Source organism: Salvelinus fontinalis, chromosome 2 (assembly GCF_029448725.1).
Source record: "Salvelinus fontinalis isolate EN_2023a chromosome 2, ASM2944872v1, whole genome shotgun sequence".
Taxonomy (NCBI): Eukaryota; Metazoa; Chordata; class Actinopteri; order Salmoniformes; family Salmonidae; genus Salvelinus; species Salvelinus fontinalis.
In genome coordinates this window covers 86,703,801-86,727,575 of record NC_074666.1, presented here as the reverse complement: position 1 = coordinate 86,727,575, position 23,775 = coordinate 86,703,801, and the positions used below count along the sequence as shown (strand labels likewise).

At 41.0% G+C, this 23,775-nt stretch overlaps 1 protein-coding gene across 1 annotated transcript in view; it reads left to right on the top strand.

Moving 5' to 3' along the window:
• Window positions 1–10,351, top strand: part of LOC129830370 (heparan sulfate glucosamine 3-O-sulfotransferase 4-like) — a 97,625-nt gene extending 87,274 nt beyond the window's left edge. Inside the window, exon 2 of the mRNA XM_055892900.1 lies at window positions 8,144–10,351. Within this exon, the coding sequence (XP_055748875.1) occupies window positions 8,144–8,798 (655 nt within the window). The 3' untranslated portion in view covers window positions 8,799–10,351. The remainder of the gene's footprint in view (window positions 1–8,143) is intronic.
• Window positions 10,352–23,775: the final 13,424 nt, after the last annotated feature.

Sequence of the window (23,775 nt, the reverse complement as noted above, 5' to 3'; positions counted from 1 at the left end):
TTAAGTGCATAGTTTACATGTATTTTATTCCACTATCCCTGTTTCGAGAAAGGTGCATGACAATGGTCCATTCTAAATCAAAGCAAATTTCTCACACATATTATTTAGTAAAGACAAGATTAAATCAGGAATCGTGTGATGGGTGACAATATTAGGCTATCACTTGTAAATTATATATTATCACTTGTGAATGATGCCCAGCTAAAGGCAAGCAATGCATGCTTTTTTTTACGACTTTTTCAAATCATGGTCGCACACCTCATGTAGCCTATCCCATAAGCCTATATGTTTTGATAAGGTTTGTATCACAACTAAAGTGGCCAAATAACTTCTTAAAATGAAACGCATGAATCCGCTTTACAACGGGTGTAGAGCCTAACTGGCATACATACGCAGCGCGTGAGTTTAACGTTTGGGGAAGGTAATTGTCACCATAAAAATGCACCTTTATAATAAAAGCAGAACATGTATAATCGCATTTGTGGTCACTTTTAAGAATTTTCCTGCTAATGGAACATTTGCGCTTATAGCCTACTGCCGTGTGCACATTGCTGCGCTTATAATGTGATAGCCTAATAGTTTATCAACATTTAAAGCTAAACGTTCTCATCTGTTGCGTCAGGCTCATTGCTTAAAACAGTTTTTATGATGCTAGTGGTTGTATTAATTTGGGTTCTATCGCTTCCCACAACTGTCCCGGACTATGTTTGGAATATTTATTTCTCCCACAGAATAGAATAGGCCAACTTTTGTACTAAGGGGGATAGTGGATTGCCATAGGCTAGTGCTTTTGCTGTTCGTTAGGCCTACTTATCGTGTTGGCTGACAAAAAGTAAATGTGGACAGTTCTTCCAATATATTCAATATGTGTCTCGGAATTGGATAAGGACGTGCGCAGTTGCGTCCCAGATGTGTCTGTCTTCACTTGTAGCCTGTGAGAAAGACTCGATCATGTGACTGAGTTCCATGTGAGTGAGAGGTGGTTCAGAACGCAGTGGGGAGAAGGGAATTATAATTATTATATTCAGACCAAGGGCACAACGGCATGGATTTTTTTAGGGGTAGGTACGGCCACACAAAGGGGATTCAGCCGGGAAATTTGAGGCATTATCAAGTGCTTGTTAAATTGTGAACAAGAGACTGAAGAAGTGTGTACAACAACCCAGCAGCAGGACCGCTACCTCCGCCTTTGTGCAAGGAGGTGCACTGCCAGAGCCCTGCAAAATGACCTCCAGCAGGCCACAAATGTGCATGTGTCAGCATATGGTCTCACAAGGGGTCTGAGGATCTCATCTCGGTACCTATTGGCAGTCAGGCTACCTCTGGCGAGCACATGGAGGGCTGTGCGGCCCCAAAAAGAAATGCCACCCCACACCATGACTGACCCATCGCCAAACCGGTCATGCTGGAGGATGTTGCAGGCAGCAGAACGTTCTCCACGGCGTCTCCAGACTCTGTCACGTCTGTCATATGTGCTCACGTGCTCAGTGTGAACCTGCTTTCATCTGTGAAGAGCACAGGGCGCCAGTGGCGAATTTGCCAATCTTGGTGTTCTCTGGCAAATGCCAAACGTTCTGCACGGTGTTGGGCTGTAAGCACAACCCCCACCTGTGGACGTCGGGCCCTCATACCACCTTCATGGAGTCTGTTTCTGACCGTTTGAGCAGACACATGCACATTTGTGGCCTGCTGGAGGTCATTTTGCAGGGCTCTGGCTTGCACAAAGGCGGAGGTAGCGGTCCTGCTGCTGGGTTGTTGCCCTCCTACGGCCTCCTCCATGTCTCCTGATGTACTGGCCTGTCTCCTGGTAGCGCCTCCATGCTCTGGACACTACGCTGACAGACACAGCAAACCTTCTTGCCACAGCTCGCATTGATGTGCCATCCTGGATGAGCTGCACAACCTGAGCCACTTGTGTGGGTTGTAGACTCCGTCTCATGCTACCACTTGAGTGAAAGCACCGCCAGCATTCAAAAGTGACCAAAACATCAGCCAGGAAGCATAGGAACTGAGACGTGGTCTGTGGTCACCACCTGCAGAACCACTCCTTTATTGGGGGTGTCTTGCTAATTGCCTATAATTTCCACCTGTTGTCTATTCCATTTGCACAACAGCATGTGAAATTTATTTTCAATCAGTGTTGCTTCCTAAGTGGACAGTTTGATTTCACAGAAGTGTGATTGACTTGGAGTTACATTGTGTTGTTTAAGTGTTCCCTTTATTTTTTTGAGCAGTGTAAATAACTCTAAACTAAGCATATAGGAGTACCTGTTTCTTTGTTAACCGCTCAAAACAGAATAGCCGCATGTGCGCACTCAGAAAATGTCCTTTCTATTTTATTCAGCTATGTTCAATTGTTTTCTTCATACAATAAAATAATAGAAAATAATGCAACGAAATTCTAAGCAAATCTTGTCTGCTAAATGAACTAGTGTTGCCCACAGCCATATGGCAGTCAGATCAGGGCCTAACATAAGGACAACGCAGAGTATGCTATTCTGTTCTTCTGAAATATACTACATTTTCTTCATATCATGATTCTTTAGACCTGTCTAAAATAAATCATGGATTTATTGTGATGGTGTAGGCTATATTACATTGATTTATTCGACTTTTTAAAATGTAGATGTTCCAAAGGTCTGCATCAGTGTCGTGTAGGCTATGCGTGGAAGTCAGGAGATGCTAAATGTGTTTATGTTAATTACGGTCAATTACCGTGAGACCGGCAGTTATTTCCTTGACAATCACCGGCTGACAAAATGTAATGACCGCCACAGCCCTAGTCCGACCTAGCTACAGTATCTTAAGATTAATGCACAAACTGTAAAATGACTAAAATGTCAAATTCAGAATCTAAAGCCATTTGAGTTATTAATCAACATTCAGTCTTTGCTTTTTTGATTCCATGATTCCTGGATCAAGAATTCCAACTAAAACCTCCTGTAGTGAAACATGTACTGTATAGTACAATGACAGTGTGCACTGTACCTTCTAACATCACTCTGGGTTGATGACAATGTCTTACAATATGGGTAACCCATATTGAATGTTATCCATGGATGCTTTTATGTCACTTTGTTCGAACGATGGTGTGAGCCATATGGGGCTTTCTCTGATGTGAAGTGGTTTTATATATTTTATGCCCACATGCTTATCCACGCACTAATAGATGTCCTTCACTCGTCACTCATGCAAAGGCCTTAGTATGAGAGAGATGTGTGGAGATTCTTCCATCCATGGTCAGCTGCAGCCAAATCTCCTAAGTGGCCAGATGAGAGTTCCTAGCTGTTTTTCCCATGCAGGATAGGAAATCTATCAAGTTCAATCTGTCATATTGTTAATTGGTTCTGCATAACTGAACCAGATCTGCAAAAATGCCCTGGATACACATTTCACTCTTTGCTTCTGACATACTCAGGTGTGACCAGCAATTACTGTTTGGACTTTTATTTTATTCCAATATATTCTTGACTGTGTTTGGGTAAGGTAAATAAATGACATTGAGAGACAATGAGGGTGACTGATAATTTGTACTTGTCTATTCACTGTGGTGCTCTGAAGCAGAATTACAGGCCATCACATCTGCTTGTTGTTGTAATTGCAACACCAATCGTATAATATAAGGGCTATTGTGAGCAAATTGTATGTGTGTAGCCTGAAGCACTCTCATCAGTTCATCCAAATGCACATAAACAAACCCAAGTGAGGAACATTTAGAAATAACAACATATATATTCAAATGAGGGGCATTTAGTATTGTAGACCTGTGTATTTGAGTGCTGATAAAAACAGTAATGTTTGAAAATATTTTTCTCTTAGGGATGGATCTGCAGAGTACGGTTTCGGTTCTGATCTAAGCCACAGAACTTAAAAGAGTGACACAGAAAATGAACTTGAAAGCTGCCGATAATATCTTTGGAATCCTTGAAATGCGATTGCTCCTATTCTCCTCCTCTGGCTTTAATCTTGTAAAAAATAGGCTAATTGACTGGCCAATGTTTAATAATGATGGCCTAATCATGCAGTTTATTATGATGTTCCAAGGATCCATAAAGTTTTTTCCCTTGCCTTTGTTTTATTTCATGATGTTCTATGTCCAAAGAGAGTGTGAACATTGCTTCAGATCTCAACGCAGCAGTCTGCTGTTGTGGGTAGAGAAAGTGCCTGGCTCCCCCACTGTTGGAAGTGGAATGGTCTTCAGGGGATCTCAAGAAGAGAGCGGGAAAAGGTTTTGATCAGGACCAGCTGTCAGTTCTCTCCTTAACTGTTCCATTGAAGCACACAGTTCTTCTGCAGTATAATGGGCTTATTTACAGCGGGGAGGCTGTGTTAGGTTTTAATTAAAAACTCACCTCTCCCTCTTTTCTCACCAGCAAATTGTACACCAATGTTGTGCTCATTACATGTACCAAGTAAAATTCCAAAGCTGAGAGATGGAAGTGTGCCAGAAAACAGCTGCAACATGCCCCCGCTTTTCTTCTCAAAAGAATGCCTTCATCCACCAACAAAGACAGAATAAGTCCATTTACAGTATTCCTCACAAGAAAAAAACAAATGTTGTTTTCTCCCTGGATAGGACCCACAGTGTGTCGACTGCTCAGGGAATGTACAAATGCCATTGACATGACATGGCTTTGTGAGTTCGATTCAGTACCAGTGCCACGATGAAGCCAAATGAGAGATTGGAGCAGCTTTTATTACTATGCCAGTGTTTTATTAGAAATGACCAAGCCTCTCAGCAGCAATGTTTTCTATACGCCAAGAAACAGCTTGGCCTTATTAGTGTCTGGGATGCAAATGAATATTTTCCCCAACTCGTCATGCCTCAACATTTTCTTCTTTAATGGTTTTGACAGGGCGTAATGAAACATATTCATTCAGGAAAATACATGGGCATGTCCCAGAGCCCACTCATAGTGAGTGTAGCAGAATACTTCCTCAGTAGGCGTTTAAGAGATGGTCATGAAATGGCACTGTTGGTAGTCTGCGTATTGAAAGGAAATATGCATTTCCTGAATCTTTTGTAACTGCTCCAGACGTGTGAATTTAGCATTCATTTTGTCTCTATGTGAAATGGTTTGAAGCTATGATGGTCGGTGGGGTGAACTTATACCTAGTTCACAGTGCACAGATAGTGGCACCCAACCTGGCGAAGCAACTATATTTCAATAGGTGTTTGTCTGGGCCAACATCTGTAGCTCTCCATTGGTTGGAGGATTCAAAGGACATTGCATTTGCATGAGTTTGAAACACCTGACAGAAATGATCAGTGCCGTCATCCTCTTTTTTTCCTCTGTATATTAGAAATCATGAAGAGAAGCAATTCAATTGCTTTTAACTTCAAAGCAGCAAATGAAAATGCATTTAAAAAAAAAACTTTTTCCTGTTTACAATGTACTACTTCAGAACAGCATGCTTTCAAAGTACTTATTGAAATGACCTTTTCTACCCTCTCATATTGAGAACTGCAGCTTTGTTGTCATAATATATAGTAGTCATAGTTTTTTTCTCCTGTCTAAGTTGATACAAGCACGACCACCATGTACTGTACTCTGTCATATAACCACTGCATCCCCACATGCGTCAGGAGCAGGACGTGAGTGACTCACTGTCTTTCAGGAAAAGTGAAGTCCTTATACTTATGTTAGATAGGACTGGATTCAATCCGTATTGCCGAAGTTCCGCATTGTAGCCCTATTGTCATGCAAAGACAATGTTCCCGCGTTAGCGGAGACTGCATTCACGATAAACGCTGCATATGTTGGCTCAATCAGATATTACATTTACATTTCAAGCGCGCTATAACGCTGAACATTAACGATACGGATTGAATCCAGCCCTTGGTGTATAAATTAGAGGATCTGCCGTTATGGTACAGAGGTAAATGTTAAGAGATGTGTTATGTGGTCTGACTGAGTAAACAGCAGATGGTTCGCCGGGCCTCTTTAGCGTTCTGTGTTTTATTTACTTACCCACCTGAATGACCCACGTTGAGCTCAACAGCTGATGCGTAGAGAAATGAGAGTTAACTCTGCTCTTGTTTACTTCAGTTCCGCCAGAGTGCAAGGCCAGAGGAGTCATCTGCCTGGCGCATGCAGGGAAATTAGCTTGTTTATCAGCATTGTGATTTCTGTTCCGCCTCTCTGTTCCACTGACATTTCCGATGTACACGATCCATGACTGATTCATTCTCAATCAAAATGAGTTCGACCTCAATCAGAGATGAAGGTATCGCGCGCTTGTTCAACCTCCATTTTTTTTTTAAATTAAGCCTGATGAGGACAGTAGCGTATTATGTGGCTGACTTATATAGAAGAGGTAACCTTGAGAATCATTTATCTGTTCTGTCAATGGGATGTTTGCGTCAAAGAGGCATGACTCGTTACTGTCGAGGCATGCTATTTTGTGCTTATGGTTCTATATAGGATGTGCCGTGCATATGTTGTTTCAAGGCGATTCATTGTGTTGCGTTTTATTGAGTTTCCTCTCTCTGTGCTTTAGTTCTCATACACAGTGATGGCACACCCTCGCTACCATCTAACATGCTTTAGACTTTACTTTAAATAGCCATCAGCTGAAGACCTTGAAGGGAGAAAAACAATCTTTAGCCATTCATTACCCCACTGAGGAAGTGTGGAACATTGATGGAATGTAATGAAAACTAATACTCCTTCCAGTCACTATGCAATCTGTAGGTATGTTTTAAATCCCATTACAGCCTAAGAAATAGCCACAGCCTCTATAGTATCTTGAGCCAAACAGAATCCAGGGGGAAATTACCCATCGGGAGTGCAATACTGTTACAGAAATGACATTACCAGACCACTTGTGAGACTTGAGGGCCAGTGTCCATGTGTGTGTGCATGTGGTGTGAGGGGAGTCAATATGTATATACATAACACTTGATTTGTTTCTCCCAGTAAATTGGATTCTTTGCAAAGAGAACAGTTCATATAGAATGTGTCCGGGATGCAAACGATTGATGTGGCTATATTGTACCATCTTAGGTCTATGCTGATGACAATCTAAATTGAGAAAACATTGTACTCTCCGTATCTGTGAAAGTGGAATCATTTATTTTGAAGGAATTGAATAATTATGAGATGTAGATTTCACAAGTTCAAAGAAAATATAGCATGACTAAGAATATAATTACTTTTATACAGCAAGGAGATTGTAAAACATTATCAAATCAATAGCATTTAGTACAGTGTTCATAAACTTGTATTGCATTTCATGTTTCTATTTGGTGTAAGTATATAAAGGCTATACCATTCACAGCTTTTAATATGGCCAATTTAGACCGTAATCATGTCTAAACAAATAGAACATGGATTGCAATGAAAAACAATGTAAACATTTAATATTGATTTGCTGGAGGTACACTTAATGCCTAATTATCCATAGAGGAATAAAGAGAAACTGTAGGAACTAATCTCTCTTTCGTATGTATGAATTACATTTGCTTCCACATTGATGTATCCCCCAACTTAGTCCCAGAGACAAAGTTGAACATAATATTTGCGGCACTGGCAAATGGTTTCCTGTTATCCCTGAGATAAATCTCCCAAGGCAGGGGCATTTCTGTTCTACTCCAAATGATCACAAAGAATCGTATAATTAATCACTATTCCCTTCAATGAACAGCCTCTAACCTTAAGAAAGAACAGGAATAAGTGTGTTGCACACAACGCAGAAGTGTAAGTGAATGCTAAGGAATGAAACTCAAGGCAGGCACACAGTGTGGAGCACATAGAATAAATGTATGACAAAACAATACCCCAGGCACCAGCAGTATTAATGATATGCAGTGAACTCATTATTAAAGTTCCAAAACAGCTCCTGGAGTAACACAGATGGAGCCAATTAGGCAATGAGCATACTTGCTCACTTGCCGTTACGTCTTCTGTTTATTTTATCTCGCACATATTACTCCACGGATGAAATAAGCTGTATGTTTCTCCTCGCTACATAATGTCCAGTGATAATAGCAGTTATTTTCACTTGTAATTTCAAATTATTTATTGCTCCATAAATACCAAATTTGCTTGTACCCTGTCCTTGAGTACCTCATTTGTGTTGCAGTAGGTGCAGAGAGTTCAGTATTAACAGAGCTGAGGTAACTGCGGCTTTGTGTTCACAGAGATCTGATGCCTTCGACGCTGGAGGGACAAATCACCATGGAGAAGACACCCAGCTACTTTGTGACTAGCCACGCCCCAAAACGCATCCACACGATGGCCAGGGACATCAAGTTAATCATTGTGGTCCGCAACCCTGTCACCAGGGCCATTTCAGACTACACACAGACTTTGTCCAAAAAACCTGAGATCCCAACCTTTGAGGTTTTGGCATTTAAGAACCGGACGCTGGGCCTAATAGATGCGTCGTGGAGTGCTCTACGTATAGGGATCTACGCGCTCCACTTGGAGACGTGGATGCAGTACTTCCCTCTCGCCCAGATGCACTTCGTCAGTGGAGAGAGGCTTATTGTTGATCCCGCTGGCGAGATGGGCAAGGTACAGGACTTTCTGGGACTCAAGCGGATCGTCACGGATAAACACTTTTACTTCAACAAAACGAAGGGATTTCCTTGTCTCAAGAAGCCAGAGGACAGCAGCACCCCGAGATGTCTTGGCAAATCTAAAGGGAGAACTCACCCTAAAATTGACCCGGACGTTATCCGCCGACTGCACAAATTCTTCAAACCCTTTAACATGATGTTCTACCAAATGACTGGCCAGAACTTTGAGTGGGAGCTGGAAGAGGGCAGTGACTCTCGGGGCTCTCAGAACTAACAGACTGTTGCCCCACGTCACAGCCACAGCTACACCACCAGCCTTTCTCAATAACACATCTACTGTCTGTCCCTACCGCTTCATCCTCTGAGAGAGTGCTTGAGTACGTCAATCAATCATGGCTGTCTTTGAGAAAGTGTCTGTATCCATAGGAAAAAAGAGTTTACCGATATGCTTCTATTCTCTCCCTCAAAACTAAAACATTATTGTACATACTATACATAAAATTATATTTATATTTGTGAAGAGGAGAGGATTTTATTCCTTTTGTTTTAAAAACATAGAGCTGATATATGAATCATGTCGACTATGACGATGCATGCATGCGATAAGTTAAGTGTCCTTACCTCCTGAGCCCTAAGGGTGTATTCTGCCTGCTTCTTCTCCCTTTACTTTTCATGCAGTTTGTTGCCCTTTCACCCACACCCACCAGCGCACAGTACAAAACAGTCATACTACCCAGATGACTGAGGCCATGAAGTATTCTGGATGATTTATTTCAACACTCTGTAGAGATAAAAGAAAAGAAATGAATCTTACAGTAGAATTATCCCTTGACGTGACACTCATGTCGTATTTGAGGTTGTCCGTGTATGTATTATAAATGGAGACAATCCCTTTTTTGTTAATCCAAGTTTAACAAAGCATAGCTTTAATTTCCTCAGAATCAATATTTTTGTTGACCTGCACTCGTAGGTAACATGTTTTAAACGAATGTACAGTACATATATTTCAAATATTTTCTGTATATCATCATTTGTGAAGCTGGAATTGGCTATGGTGTATCAACTAAAATGTATTTCTCACACACAAGGGATTACTGTAAATGTCACACCCATGCAAAGTATCCTATGCCCAGTAATCTGAAGTAACAGTATTTTGAGGTGTGCACAAAGTATATTATAAATGGAGAAAAACTATTCTAAAAACTATTTTATATAGAGCTATTATATGATAAATGTGACAGAACTACGACGGGAAAAAATGTGCAGTGAGATTTGCGAGCCAATGGGGTTCTCCTGTTATTGTTAAGTCGATGAGGTGAAGAACAACAGAGGAGGACCCAACAGAAGGGTGTTAACAAACATCTGGTGCCACGCAGTCTTCTGTCATTAAGAGATAAATGGGTTAATTAAGTAAACCTGGAAGATCATTGTCAATGTCAAATTGAGGATTTGCTTCAGACAAAATGTTATTATGCACAGGTTTACCCAGTAAATCACCCATATTGTTTGAGAGTATCATGTATCTGACTGGAATATGTCTGCCTGTTGAGGAAACATTATGTACATCATCGCATTGCAACCCACTTGTGCTCATCTTCATCCAGGTTTGTATACTTGGCACGGATTATAATAACAGAGTTTTACAGTCCTTTTCTGCTTTTCTATAAATGTTACTTTATGTTTCACTCCATGAAATAAGAACCGTCATCCTTTTTGCATAGCTTGGTGTGCTTCTGTCTGCTGTCTTACTACTGTCTCTGGACTTTTCATCAATTGAGACAATCAATACAGTCAATGAGTCAATAAATACAGTCTTCTACACATCAATGGTCGCCCACAGCTATGATGCATTACACTGTTAATCTTCCCTGTTTTCTGGTCGGCCATGACAGGCTGGATTGGTTCACTCTCTGCCGGCCTCCCTGTCACCCAGGGGAGGCTGGGTGCAGCAGCTAGTTACACAGAGCAATTGATTCAATCAAGGTAAGAACTATACTACCCGTTCTAGCACTGAGCATGAACACGTACCTCAGAGCCTCAGTTTCCCAGTCACACCAGTCACTCCACTGAGGCTTCTCTGTGCAGATATCCCCTGGTGTCTTCCTCTGAACCTCTGTCTCTCTCTCCGTCCCCGGAGCACACTCTCTCATTCCTCACATGATTCTTTCTGTCTAGCACTACTCTCTCTGTTCAGTTTAGAACAGAAATGCGGGGTCATAAATAAGATTGTTTATAGTTTGACTACTTTGGGGAAAATGGTAGGTTGCATCAAATCATCAAATTTGAATGGGATTCTGCTGCCTGTTTTAATAGTGTGTTTGTTTTACTCTGATGAAGAAACTGCATTGAATGCATATGCTTAGAGGTGGAGAAATGGGATTTCTTGCAAAAATAATACTTTCCATTTGCCAAATAAACACAAACAAAATATTCTAACTAGCTAATCACTATACTGCACACAAAAGCAATTCTTTTTCTGGCAACTCTTTTAAACATTTTCCATTTTAAATATGTAGCAAACTTTCAGATATTGCTTGGAGAAGTTCTTTCCTTTTAATTAGGGTCCATGCTATTAAGGCAATTTTTTTCTGCTGAGTCAGTGTGCTTGAGAAACTAGGGCTGCACAACTAAGAGATTAAACAAGAGGGCTGAGAGAAAAAAGGGGGGAGAAGAAGGTGACATTATAAACACACAATATCAATCATACTTTTAGGAAACACCTCCTCGGTTTCTCAGTAAAACCAAATGTAATAAAAAAATCTACCACTGGATTTGACAAAGTGGAAACAACTTTGGTATATGTAGAAGTACATACAGATGTAGGATTTTAATTTGAGCCATTTTTCAACAGCAGGATAATAATCCTGCAGCAACAATTACATTTTTGTAGGGAAGTTTTAAATGTCCTGATTTTCAAGAAAGTTATCATGCAACAGGGTGATCAAAGTAAGATCCAACATCTGTATGCCCTGATGGACTCAAATTCATAGTTGTTTTACCAATTAAAACCTAAATTCCCTTCAAACATTGTTCAGAGATGCCGCGTGGAAAGACAAAGATACCTAACGTGTCATGAAAACAGATAAAAATGTATACAAAGCATGTACGCATCTTCTCTTTGTGTACCAAAGTACAGTCCTCAGTTGGTGGAGTAGTGTAGTGCTTTGATACACCTTGTGAGAGTTTCATTGTATGAAAGGCATGCAAAGCTGTCCTCCACATGTTTCTCCCTATGGGGATCGTGGGGTGCTTTTGGCTCATTACGGTGGTGGTGTGAGGAGACAGAGGAGAGAGTAGCTCTACTTAGACAACGAGAGGAGCCTCGCCCACTCATCACAACCACTATTGTTTCGCCGTCATCATGCTTCCCGAATGTACAAATTAATGTCTGTCACTCAATACCTGTAAGGAGATAAAAGAGACCATGCATAATTTCCTCGCAAGTGGCATCCGAGGTACTTCACAGTAGCCTACTGTCCAATGAAAAAAGCTCTTTATACACATAGCCTAGCTCGTAGAATGACGGAGAAGCACATTAAGGCATGAACATAAACAACAATGATGCAAATCTACCATTGGAAAAACGATAAACTAAGGGCTGGATACAATCCGGATCGTGGAAGATCCGAGTTATAGTGCAATTGAAATGTAAAGGTAATTTCTGACAACATTCTGTATGCAGCTTTTACCATGAATGCTGTCTCTGAGTGTTACTCAAAATGCACACTATCGTGCTCTGAGCATGCAAATTGGAGCACGGGAGGGTCGGAGTATGTGTCCAAATCCAAAGTATTTGAAACGGAGCACGGAGAGCACTTCTCGAATACGTACTCTGTTTGTATATATTTTGAATCATGCCTCGATGCAAGCTTTAACGGAAAGTATGCAAAGAAATATGACGCAGCCACTTAAAAAAGGACCAAAATGTTATTGAAATCAATGGCGGCCATTATTTGAGTTGAAGCGAGAGAAAATACACTCTGACTTTGAAATGAAATGTTGCCTATTCACATCTCATATGTTGCCTGACTACAATATTTTATCTTGATACGTTAATGAATACATGCTATGTTCAGTTTTGCATGTTTACCTGCCTACGTACCGTTGATCGCAAGCCCATAATAAGTCAATAGGGCTAACTGGCTAGCTACTACTGTTACAGTAGCTAGCCACGAAGAATTGTTAACTAGCTACTCACAAAGAATTTACATCTACCTTGTATAATATTAGTTTTAGGTCATTTTGCCTTTTAAACTATCTGGTTAGCTACATTATTATGATTCACATACAGCTAACAGACAGTCATGAAGGTAAACGGTTGCTTTGTGTATATGTTGTTTAGTCTTTTGTTGTCCATTGTCCTGGCTAGAAGAAGGTTCAGTGAATGGGGAGGTCTAGCCTGAGGTAATACAGTAGGGGGAGTGTGAGTGCTTCTCTAATGTTATGTTTTATGCGTTCTCCACACTTTCATTTTACATTTTTACATTTTAGTCATTTAGCAGACGCTCTTATCCAGCGACTTACAGTAGAGTGCATACATTTTATTACATTTTACATTTCATTACATACTGAGACAAGGATATCCCTACCGGCCAAACCCTCCCTAACATTCCCTAACCCGGACGACGCTATGCCAATTGTGCGTCGCCCCACGGACCTCCCGGTTGCGGCCGGCTGCGACAGAGCCTGGGCGAACCCAGCCCAGCCTGGGCGCGAACCCAGAGACTCTGGTGGCGCAGCTAGCGCAGCTAGCACTGCGATGCAGTGCCCTAGACCACTGCGCCACCCGGGAGGACTCTCGTCCTCACAAGAACGCATTCAAGAGAACGTCGTCAGAGAATGCACTCGGAGCATGAGAGTGTGGATGCATGTTGTAGTATGCATATTGAGAAACACCCTCTGGCAACGTGGGAACATTGCCTTTAAATTTCAATCGTGCTGTAGCGCGCTACTTCCACATTCCGGATTGAATCTAGCCCTTACTCTCTCTCTCTCTAGTGAAATTGTTACATCATTTTGTTTTGTTATTCAAGATTGGGCCTTTTAAAAACAGGATTTTGTCATGAAATATGTTAGGAGAAAGGGTCCTTTTTAACACAGTGCAGTAGTTTACCATGTCTAGAAAGAATAATTCTAGTTAGCTACATTGCAGTCCAATCTTACTCTGACTGGCTAAAAGCGAAACGTAATCTCAAATGGAAACAAACAATTCCTGTAAAGTACAATAGAATGCATCTCAACAGGATCCAGCATATCATTTACATGACCTAAACTGATCTTGTCTAGAGCTATGGAACGTTTATGATCTAGCTATCACTGTAGGAGTGGGGGGGATCTAAATAAGTAAACTGTTGTCTAGAGCCATGGAACGTTTATGATCTAGCTATCACTGTAGGAGTGGGGGGGATCTAAATAAGTAAACTGTTGTCTAGAGCCATGGACCGTTTATTATCTAGCGACCACTGTAGGAGTGGGGGGGGGGGGGTCTAAATAAGTAAACTGTTGTCTAGAGCCATGGAACGTTAATTATCTAGCGACCACTGTAGGAGTGGGGGGGATCTAAATAAGTAAACTGTTGTCTAGAGCCATGGACCGTTTATTATCTAGCGACCACTGTAGGAGTGGGGGGGGGGGTCTAAATAAGTAAACTGTTGTCTAGAGCCATGGACCGTTTATTATCTAGCGACCACTGTAGGAGTGTGGGGGGGGGGGGGTCTAAATAAGTAAACTGTTGTCTAGAGCCATGGAACGTTTATTATCTAGCGACCACTGTAGGAGTGGGGGGGATCTAAATAAGTAAACTGTTGTCCAGAGCCATGGAACGTTTATTATCTAGCGACCACTGTAGGAGTGGGGGGGGGGGGGGGGGGGGGTTCTAAATAAGTAAACTGTTGTCTAGAGCCATGGAACGTTTATTATCTAGCGACCACTGTAGGAGTGGGGGGGGGGGGGGGGGGGGGTCTAAATAAGTAAACTGTTGTCTAGAGCCATGGAACGTTTATTATCTAGCGACCACTGTAGGAGTGGGGGGGATCTAAATAAGTAAACTGCTGTTGTAGAGGAGGGGAAGGGGTGAGCTTGTTTTTCATCCTCGTCTCCCCGAGTATCAATTACAACATTATTTACAGTGCATGGAGGCCTGTATTGTCTGGGATCACCCTTCTGATGCCAGCAGGACAAAGTGTTGTCTATATAAAGAAGCATTATTTTTCCAATCAATATCTCTCTGCATCCGACATGCTCCTCCTCCTAAAGGAGACTAATTTCTTGATCCATCATTGTTGGTAATGGGCTCATTAATACACTGTTGATTCATTTTCTGCTGGGTGGATATTAACCTTTTGCCAGCAATCATTAATTATGTTTGACAGAGGTGTGGTCAGTATGTATTGTGAATTAGATTCTTGGAGGCCACATAAACAAACCTCTTAAAGAGTGACTGAACACACTGACTCTGCATGTGTTTCTCTGTTGCTCATTAAGAAAAAAGAGATTTCAGTTTCTTTCGAGTGTTGTTCGATGTGGCTGTTACTGATTTTTGACCCCAAGGAGACACCGTACAACAAAGACAGTATTACTTCCTCAAAATAGTAATAATAAATCTAATATAACTCAAGATATCTGAAATTAATTTTGACATGTTTTGCCGAGGTTTTAGTCGTGCAATTTTATATCTAGCTAAGGTGTTTATTTTTTTTTGTCATTTTTTGTTGTTGTTGCAATTAATCGTTTTATGTTATCAAAGTCAGATCCAATGTCCTGATGGGCAGGTCTGCCTCACTGTCTGTGTGCTCTGAAGAAGGAATGGATAGAGCGCAATCATTTCAGCTGTGTATTGTGCTAAGCCTGTCACATGCTTCCCAGTCAAACCAAGTTGCGTATATATTATGACATTTTGTGCCATTTTTGTTCGTTTTGGTATGTAACAGGTTTTTTTTCGTCTGTTCGAGCGCACAAATTATTTTCTTGAGGCAACTCGAAGTTCGGTAGCCGAAGTCTACACCCCTTCTTCGATGATTGGTCAACAGTACTACTCCTAGTAGGAGTGGGAGCTATGGATGGGATTCTTCAATTAAGTGTTTGTTGTCATTCAATGAGAGATGACTAGTTTTCATGCTAAAGAAATCACCTGAGAAATACTGCACCAAACATTTTAGTTAGATTTCAAATTGCGTGACTAAGACCCCAGCAAAAAAGTCAAAATTAATTAATTACAGATTTCTTGATTTATTAATTCTGACTATTTTGAGGAAGTTGTTTGGCTATGTTGTTGCTATGGCATCTCAACAGTAATGTTGCTTTTTTCCCACATTTTTCAAGTGAAGGTCTTTTAAAAGGACTATGTGAGGCACAGATGTTCGCTTCGCCTAGCTTAGTTCTGCTGGGAGCAAACTGAATCTAGTATGCGGGTGCCTTTAATGGGCAAGTGAGCATTGTCGGGAATCAAAACCCAACCCTCAAGTAAGTCATGAAGAATTCACTTACACAACTTTGTTTTGGACGAGACTAACTTTATGAACAATATTATCCTTTACACTTCGTAGTCAATAAATGTTTCTGACTATGCGCTTTAAAACGGAAATATTACAGTTCACTGCATTTACTGTCTGTTGATTACAGTTGCCATACCGATAGACTCGCTACTCTCTCCCTGTTCATGTTCTATTTTCCTTTGTACACAATCATGTAAGTTTGCCCTGAAACTGGCAACAGAGGTCCCTCATCTTGCTTTGTTCAGTGATGCATGCCTTCGGGGGCAATTATTATGCTCTGAAAAATCTAAAAACTCATGGTACAGTAAGTGATCAAAAATGCCTGGCCTGATGCATCTGATAGCTTCATGTAAGAGAATAGGGTAATTTTAGGTTTAGACATGCTAGTGATTGGTCAGTGTAAGGGTTTGAGGATGCCTGGGTTGTTAAAACTCTGCAACTGGAATATAAACCAAGTTCTCAAAATAACTTTTCACCAATTATACACTCACTAGATATCACATACGATGCAGCACTTCTTTCTTTTCTTAATTAGGCTTAGTGCCCATCCATCAATAACTCCTATTCTCCTATGAGGGTTTGGTCTCCCCTCTCATTTGTCAGCAAAGTAAAAGATTCTCAGCCTAATTAGAAGGTATGTTTTTCATGAGGGTATTGAGAGTAACAATTATCAATGTTTGTTGATTTTTAAAGAAAGACATCTTGCTCGCTACAAGAGACTCACTCTGATGTCATTGCAATGACATGGAAGGCCACAGTTGGGTGAGTTGTACAAGGTTGTTAATCTTTTATCAGATGTGTTATATGAATAACTTAATTGTTGCATCTGAGCTCCTAGAGTGTGCGGCTCTCCTTTTGTTTTTCATGTGAATGACCTAAAACTGATTCACTATTCCGACAGCATTATTTCAATGAGTTTATGATCCATTTGTGCCATGGGGGAATGTCGCTAATGAGAGACCTACTTCACGTTGTTCCTTGAATCATTGTTTTTTTATGAAAGATCAAATGTTATTTTTATATGTTGTTTGACTATACACCTAAGTGATACATTTATTCATGTATTTTTTCACACCAATCTATAATGTATACATTTGCATTATGATTACTATCAGAAGCCTTGCAATTTCCTCTCTATTTTTCTCTTGCATGCAATGAAAAGAAAATACATCCCTGGAGAATAGTCTACATAATCTTCATATTCTGTGAGGTATGGTAATTTTGCATGAACAATAAACCCTGAGTAGGAGATGAATTAGTCCTATCTGTTCCCACTAGGCCAAGTCAACCTGTCTCCCTTGGAGGTAACTGTACAGTACTAGCTTGCTTCAAGTCACATGTAAAGACCAGCTTTCATTAGATTTGTCTAATCTCCCAGCAGTTTCATTTACATGTAATCAGCTAACACCATTCACAAAAACGTCTGAGAAATGAACGTTTGACAAAGTTTGGACAATTTCCATTTATCAGGTATGCATATTGTTTTGTATAGCCTTTTGATTTGAATGCTTATTGGGTTCGCGGTTGCTGGTGTGTGGTTTGTAATGTAAACATATAGTACACAGTAAAGTATACACAGTAGAATGGATTTTGTGTATTGAGAGTAGTTATCTGCCAGAATGCAACTATGGTCTGCTTTATGTAGATTGTCATCCAAGCTCCACCTCTTAGTGTAGATCATACATAAAATTATTTGGAAAGCCTCCATTGTTATACATCCTTCTGTCCTATTTCTGAAAGCGTTACTTGAAATGAACGATGATAATGGAAACATTTACTCTCATGGTTAACATTTATTTACCATTGCCCCAGGTATTATTTGAATAATTGATCAAACTTTTCTGGGAGGTTTTATGCAGTTGATTATAACACGTACATATTTGCTTAACATTGTTATGGTTCTCCATTACCAGTGATACAACATGTGTTGATTTAGCTAGTTACTTACATTGTAAGACAATTAAATGCACAGGATTTACCACGATCATAGGGTTAGAAATCTCTGGTTGGCATTTCAGTGCATTTGCAGAAAAGGCATGTCACTGGACGTTTCCAATGCATATGTATTCCACGTGTTTTGCAAGTGACAGAGTGAGAAGGGTACAACATGTTCAAGAACCTCATTCGAAAGCCTACAGGCAATACAAGAGCTGACACGAGCTGAAGGACACAGGCAAAGTTTAAATGCATTAGAGCTCTAGTCAATCTGTTAAACTGACACAAAAGCTGAGGTACACAGGCAAAGTTTAAACGTTATTAGGGCTCTATACAATCTGTTAAGCTGACACAAAAACGGAGGTACGCAGGCAAAGTTTAAACTTGTTAAGGCTCTAGTCAATCTGTACAACTGAAGCATTACAGATTCCGCAATAGAAATTTCAAAGGTAATATTAGATTGAGCCGACATATGCAGCGTTTACCGTGAATGCAATCTCCACTAAAGCGGGAACATTGCCTTTAAATTTCAATCACGCTGTAAAGCTGAACTTCCACAACGCGGATTGAATACAGAGATACCCTGACAGAAGGCAGGATGCCAAAAGTTGCACCAGGTTTTCTCATGTTTGGACATTGGACTGTTGTTCTGTTCCATCCTAACCCTGAAGCTACATAAATGATGCAAAAATAAAGTAATGTCAGTTCTCTGAGGGAAGAGTGCCTAATGCATGTATACTTGACAAACCCCACACACCTGGCACAAACAAACAAGGTAAGAAGTGTTGTAAGTGAACAACATAATCGGTGACCGCTTCTAACCATCTCAACATTGGTGGCTGTCATCTATGTTTGTTGATCCACATTTTGCCAGTCATTATTATATTGTCCTTGTTAGCATTGAAGATTTATATGCAAGCTGTCATACATTTGTAGGAATGGCATAGCTGGAAAACCTTGTAACACACTGAAACCGTGAGTGGCATGGGCATATGTGTGGCTGAAGGACACCCCCTTCAGCACCATGGACAAGGCCACAAGCTTTTCTTCCTGGGGTCCGACACATAACGAAAAATACATTACAAACAAAAATACTTTACAATTTACATAAATGTATTACATTAGCAAAGACTATAAAGACTTATAAATATAAAAACTAAAAACACTATCACACACACAAAATAAACAATACAACTAAAGAATAATAATTTGTGGGTGTGTGTAGAGTGCATGTGGGGGTGTGTGTGTGCATCCATCAGTTACACATACACTACATGACCAAAAGTATGTGGACATGTGCTCATCAAACATCTCATTCCAAAATCATGGGCATTAATATGGAGTTGGTCCCCACTTTGCTGCTATAACAGCCTCCACTGTTCTAGAAAGTCTTTCCAATAGAAGTTGGAACATTGCTGTGGGGACTTGCTTCTATTCAGCCACAAGAACATTAGTGAAGTTGGGCACTGATGTTGGGCGATTAGGCCTGGCTCGCAGTCGGCATCCCAATTCATCCCAAAGGTGTTTGATTGGGTTGAGGTCAGGGCTCTGCGCAGGCCAGTCAAGTTCTTCCACACCGATCTCGACAAACCATTTCTGTATGGACCTTGCTTTGTGCACGGGGGCATTGTCATTGCCACAAAGTTGGAAGCACATGATCGACTAGAATGCCATTGTATGCTGTAGCGTTAAAATTTACCTTCACTGGAACTAAGGGGCCTAGCCCGAACCATGAAAAACAGCCCCAGATCATTATTCCTCCTCCACCAAACTTTACAGTTGGCACTATGCATTCGGGCAGGTAGCCCTCTCCCGGTATCCGCCAAACCCAGATCCGTCCGTCAGACTGCCAGAAGGTAAAGCGTGATTCATCACTCCAGAGAACACATTTCCACTGTTCCAGAGTCCAATGATGGTGAACTTTAAACGACTCATGCTGACGCTTGGCATTGTGCATGGTGATCTTAGGCTTGTGTGCGGCTGCTCGGCCATGGAAACCCATTACATGAAGCTCCCGATGAACAGTTCTTGCGCTGACGTTGCTTCCAGAGGCAGTTTGGAACTCGGTAGTGAGTGTTGCAACCAAGGACAGACAGCACTCGGCGGTTCCATTCTGAGAGAGTGTGTGGCCTACCACTTCGCGGCTGGTCCTTTGTTGCTCCTCAACATTTTTCACTTCAAAATAACAGCACTCACAGTTGACAGGGGGAAAGTTGACCGGGGCAAATTTCCATCAAACTGAGTTGTTGGAAAGGTGGCATCCTATGACGGTGCCACATTGAAAGCCACTGAGCTCTTCAGCAAGGCCATTCTACTGTCGATGTTTGTCTATGGTGATTGCATGGCTGTGTGCTCGATTTTATACACGTGCCAGCAACGGGTGTGGCTGAAATACCATTATTAATCGACTAATTTGAAGTGGTTTCCACATGATTTTGTATATATAGTGTACATGTCAGTGCATACACAAAAAAAGATGGTCACATTTGAGAGACGTTGTGCCGTTTGGTGTTGCTTTGTTCGTTTTTTGCTGTTCACTTGGGCTTTATGAAATTGAATGGAATTCCATGCAATGATGGCTCTATATAATACTGTACATTTTCTTGAATTTGTTCTGGACTTGGGGACAGTGAAGAGACCCCCGGTGGCATGTCTAGTGGGGTAAGTATGTTAGAGCTATATCTAATATGATTATACAGACAATTTAGAATTTTCAACAGATTAATATTTCTCACAAAAACAAGAATTGAGCCAAGAGAGACTGACATGCATACTGTTGGCATTAGCCTTCTGTGTACAATGAGGGCAAGATGTGCTGCTCTGTTCTGGGCCAGCTGTAGCTTTTCTAGGTTCTTCTTTGCAGCACTTGGCCATATCACCGGGCAATAGTAAAGATTAGACTAAACTGGGGCATGCAGCACATGTTTGGTCAACTGTGGTGGTAAAATTTCTGTGCATTTCTCTATCACAGACAGACCTCTCCCCATCTTTACAACAATTAAATCAATATGCCTTGACCATGACAGTTTACAGTCCAAGGTGACACCAAGAGATTTAGTCTCCTCAACTTGCTCAACAGCCGTGTCATTCATTTCCAAATTCAGCTGAGGTCTAGAAGTTAGGGAATGTTTGTACCAAATACAATACTTTTAGTTTTAGATATGTTCAGGACTAGTTTATTACTAGCTACATATTCCCAAAACTGACTACAACTCTTTGTTGAGGGTTGCAGGTATTTCACTAGCTGTGGTTGCTGACATGTATAATGTTGAATCATCAACATACATAGACACACAGGCTTTGTTTAATGCTAGTGGTCGATCATTAGTAAAGATATAGAACAGTATGGGCCAAGAGATATACCCAGTTCAGCACCATGGACAAAGCCACCCACCTCAGCACAGGAGACAGGTGTGCTCACTTCAGCACGCTGGACAGCGGCATTCAGTTCAGCACTGTGGAAAGCTGCACTCCCTTCAGCACCAGGCCAACCGAAGACAGCACCACAGCTCTGCTCACCCAACACAGGATTACTAATCAGCACACCTGCAAGGCATTCCCTAATCAACTGACTGGCACAAGAGTGCAGGCTGGATCTCACTCAATTGGAGCAGTTAGGAAGAGGGCCACAGCATGCCTGCGCTCCCGCTTTAAAGGGCCTCCCAGAGGAAATTCCTGCCACTGTTTTGACGCAATTTCCTGTCCTAGGGAGGAATGACGAAGGCTACGTATACATATTCACGAATTAGGTGTGGCAACTTCCACTTGGAGTTGATAAACATCAACAAATAGGGCACTGACAGCTGTCAGTGTAGCTTAGCTAGGATTCAAACATTAATTAGCTGGCTAGCTAGTAATCTAATGTTATCTGATGTTGCTATTTTTTATTTGTTATTTACTGCACCGTATTAAAACGATTGGCTGGTTTTGGAACTGGATTTGTCATAAGCATTGATTTAGGGTAAACTTTGCCTCAGATGGCCTCACACTGGCCTATCTTTGACTTTGCCATCTATTGTTATCGCCCAATTTTTTTGTCATCTTCCATAAATTGCAGTTGCAGATCCGCCATAGAAATAGTTTTAAAAAATATGATGAAGCTCGTGTAATATGGACTATTGAAAGATATCTGGTATGCATTTTTCTACGTTGTAATGGACACTGTGCAACCTTTGGTATGTAGGCTTCTGGCAGGATTCGGCTGCAGGACAGTAAAGCCAAGTCAGCCCTTGCTCATGGTTCTCACAGTGGAAGTGAAATGATAGGCTACAATGACTTTGCTCATGATAGAGCATGCCGCAACATCTAGCTAACGTTACAACTATCAATGTATTGGAGCATGTTGTGAAGCAAAACGTTAGTGGTCAACACCATTCATCTTGGGGTGACTGGGGAAGCAGGTTTGCAAAATGCTATCATATCACTCAAATATACATTAATAAAATAGTCATGTGTATATTTTTATTACAGACCAGCTAAACAAATAAGTCAAAATGGACAAATTATCCAATGGATTATGACAATTTTCTGGGTAAAAGTGGAGGTGCAAAAACATAAATTTGAACCCTCTATTGTAATTTGCTCCATGGCTCAGGCTATTTGTCTCATCTCAATTGCAAAGAGGAATAACTTTGCAGCTGTTTCTGATTGATAAACAATTCCATGCTGGTGGGTGGTAACATTAATTTAAAACCCAGCCCTGAAATTAAATGTAGGCTGAAAATAATTTGTATGTCATATCACAGGAAAAAACACTGCATTCAAATGGATTTGCATGAAGTGGGCAGTTTGGGTTCGTCACTTCAAGCCCAAATGTATCATACTTTGGCTAAGATAATTACTTATTGACTTAAATCGTTGTGCAAGATCATGGGTAAGCTCTGGCCATCATCTTTCAGCTCGAAAAAGGGGTGTGGGCGCTGAAGCCTGTTGCATGCTTCCCAGTCGAAACAGTTTGTGTAAATTAAGACGAAATGTTGTGACATTTTCTGTGTTCCGGCAGGGTTTTTTCCGTCTGTTTGCGCACAATCTTTTTTTTTTTAGGCGAAATCTACATCCCTTCGTCAGTGATTGGTCAACAAAACGACTCCTAGTAGGATGGGAAACTACTGTATGAACTACTGTATGAATTCATTAGTGTTTGTAATTCAACAAGAGATGGCTAGTTTTAATGCACATTTTTTTCACCTGAGAAATACTGTACCAAGCATCTTAGTTAATGTAAATTGTGCGACTAAGACCTCCTCGGCAAAAACAAGGAGCTCTTCTTGATTTATCTTTGATTCATTTACGTTATTTTGAGGAAGTGTACACTGGCCATGTTGTTGCTATGGCGTCTCAAGAGGGACAAACAGTAATATTGCTTTTTTCACATGAAAAACTATAAGGTGTTTTAAGGGAGTATGCGAGGCACAGGCATTCGCTTCGCCTAGACGAGTTCTGCTAGGAGCAAACCAAACCTTCTAGTATGCGGGCGCCTTTACACTTACACTGTCTCTCCTTCTATAGACTCCTCAAAAGGAGAGTTACCAGTGAAGCCCCGCCGCCACTGATGCAAGAGACTACAGATGGCCGCCATCTTTAAGCACACTCTTGCTTAAATGGCTTTGTGGACTAAATCTCCAGAGACACTGAAAAGCTTAGCAATTAAAAGCTGTAAGATTAAAAGCTCAAGTTAAAGCATCTGTAATTTGAACTCTTTTGTTGTGTGTTTACTCATTGTCGCTTGTGTAGTCGGGCACAGCCCACTCTTCCCGACGTTTAATGGGGGCAGTTAATGCTGGGCAATTGAGTTAACAATAACTTCTTTCCATCTTTCTTTTT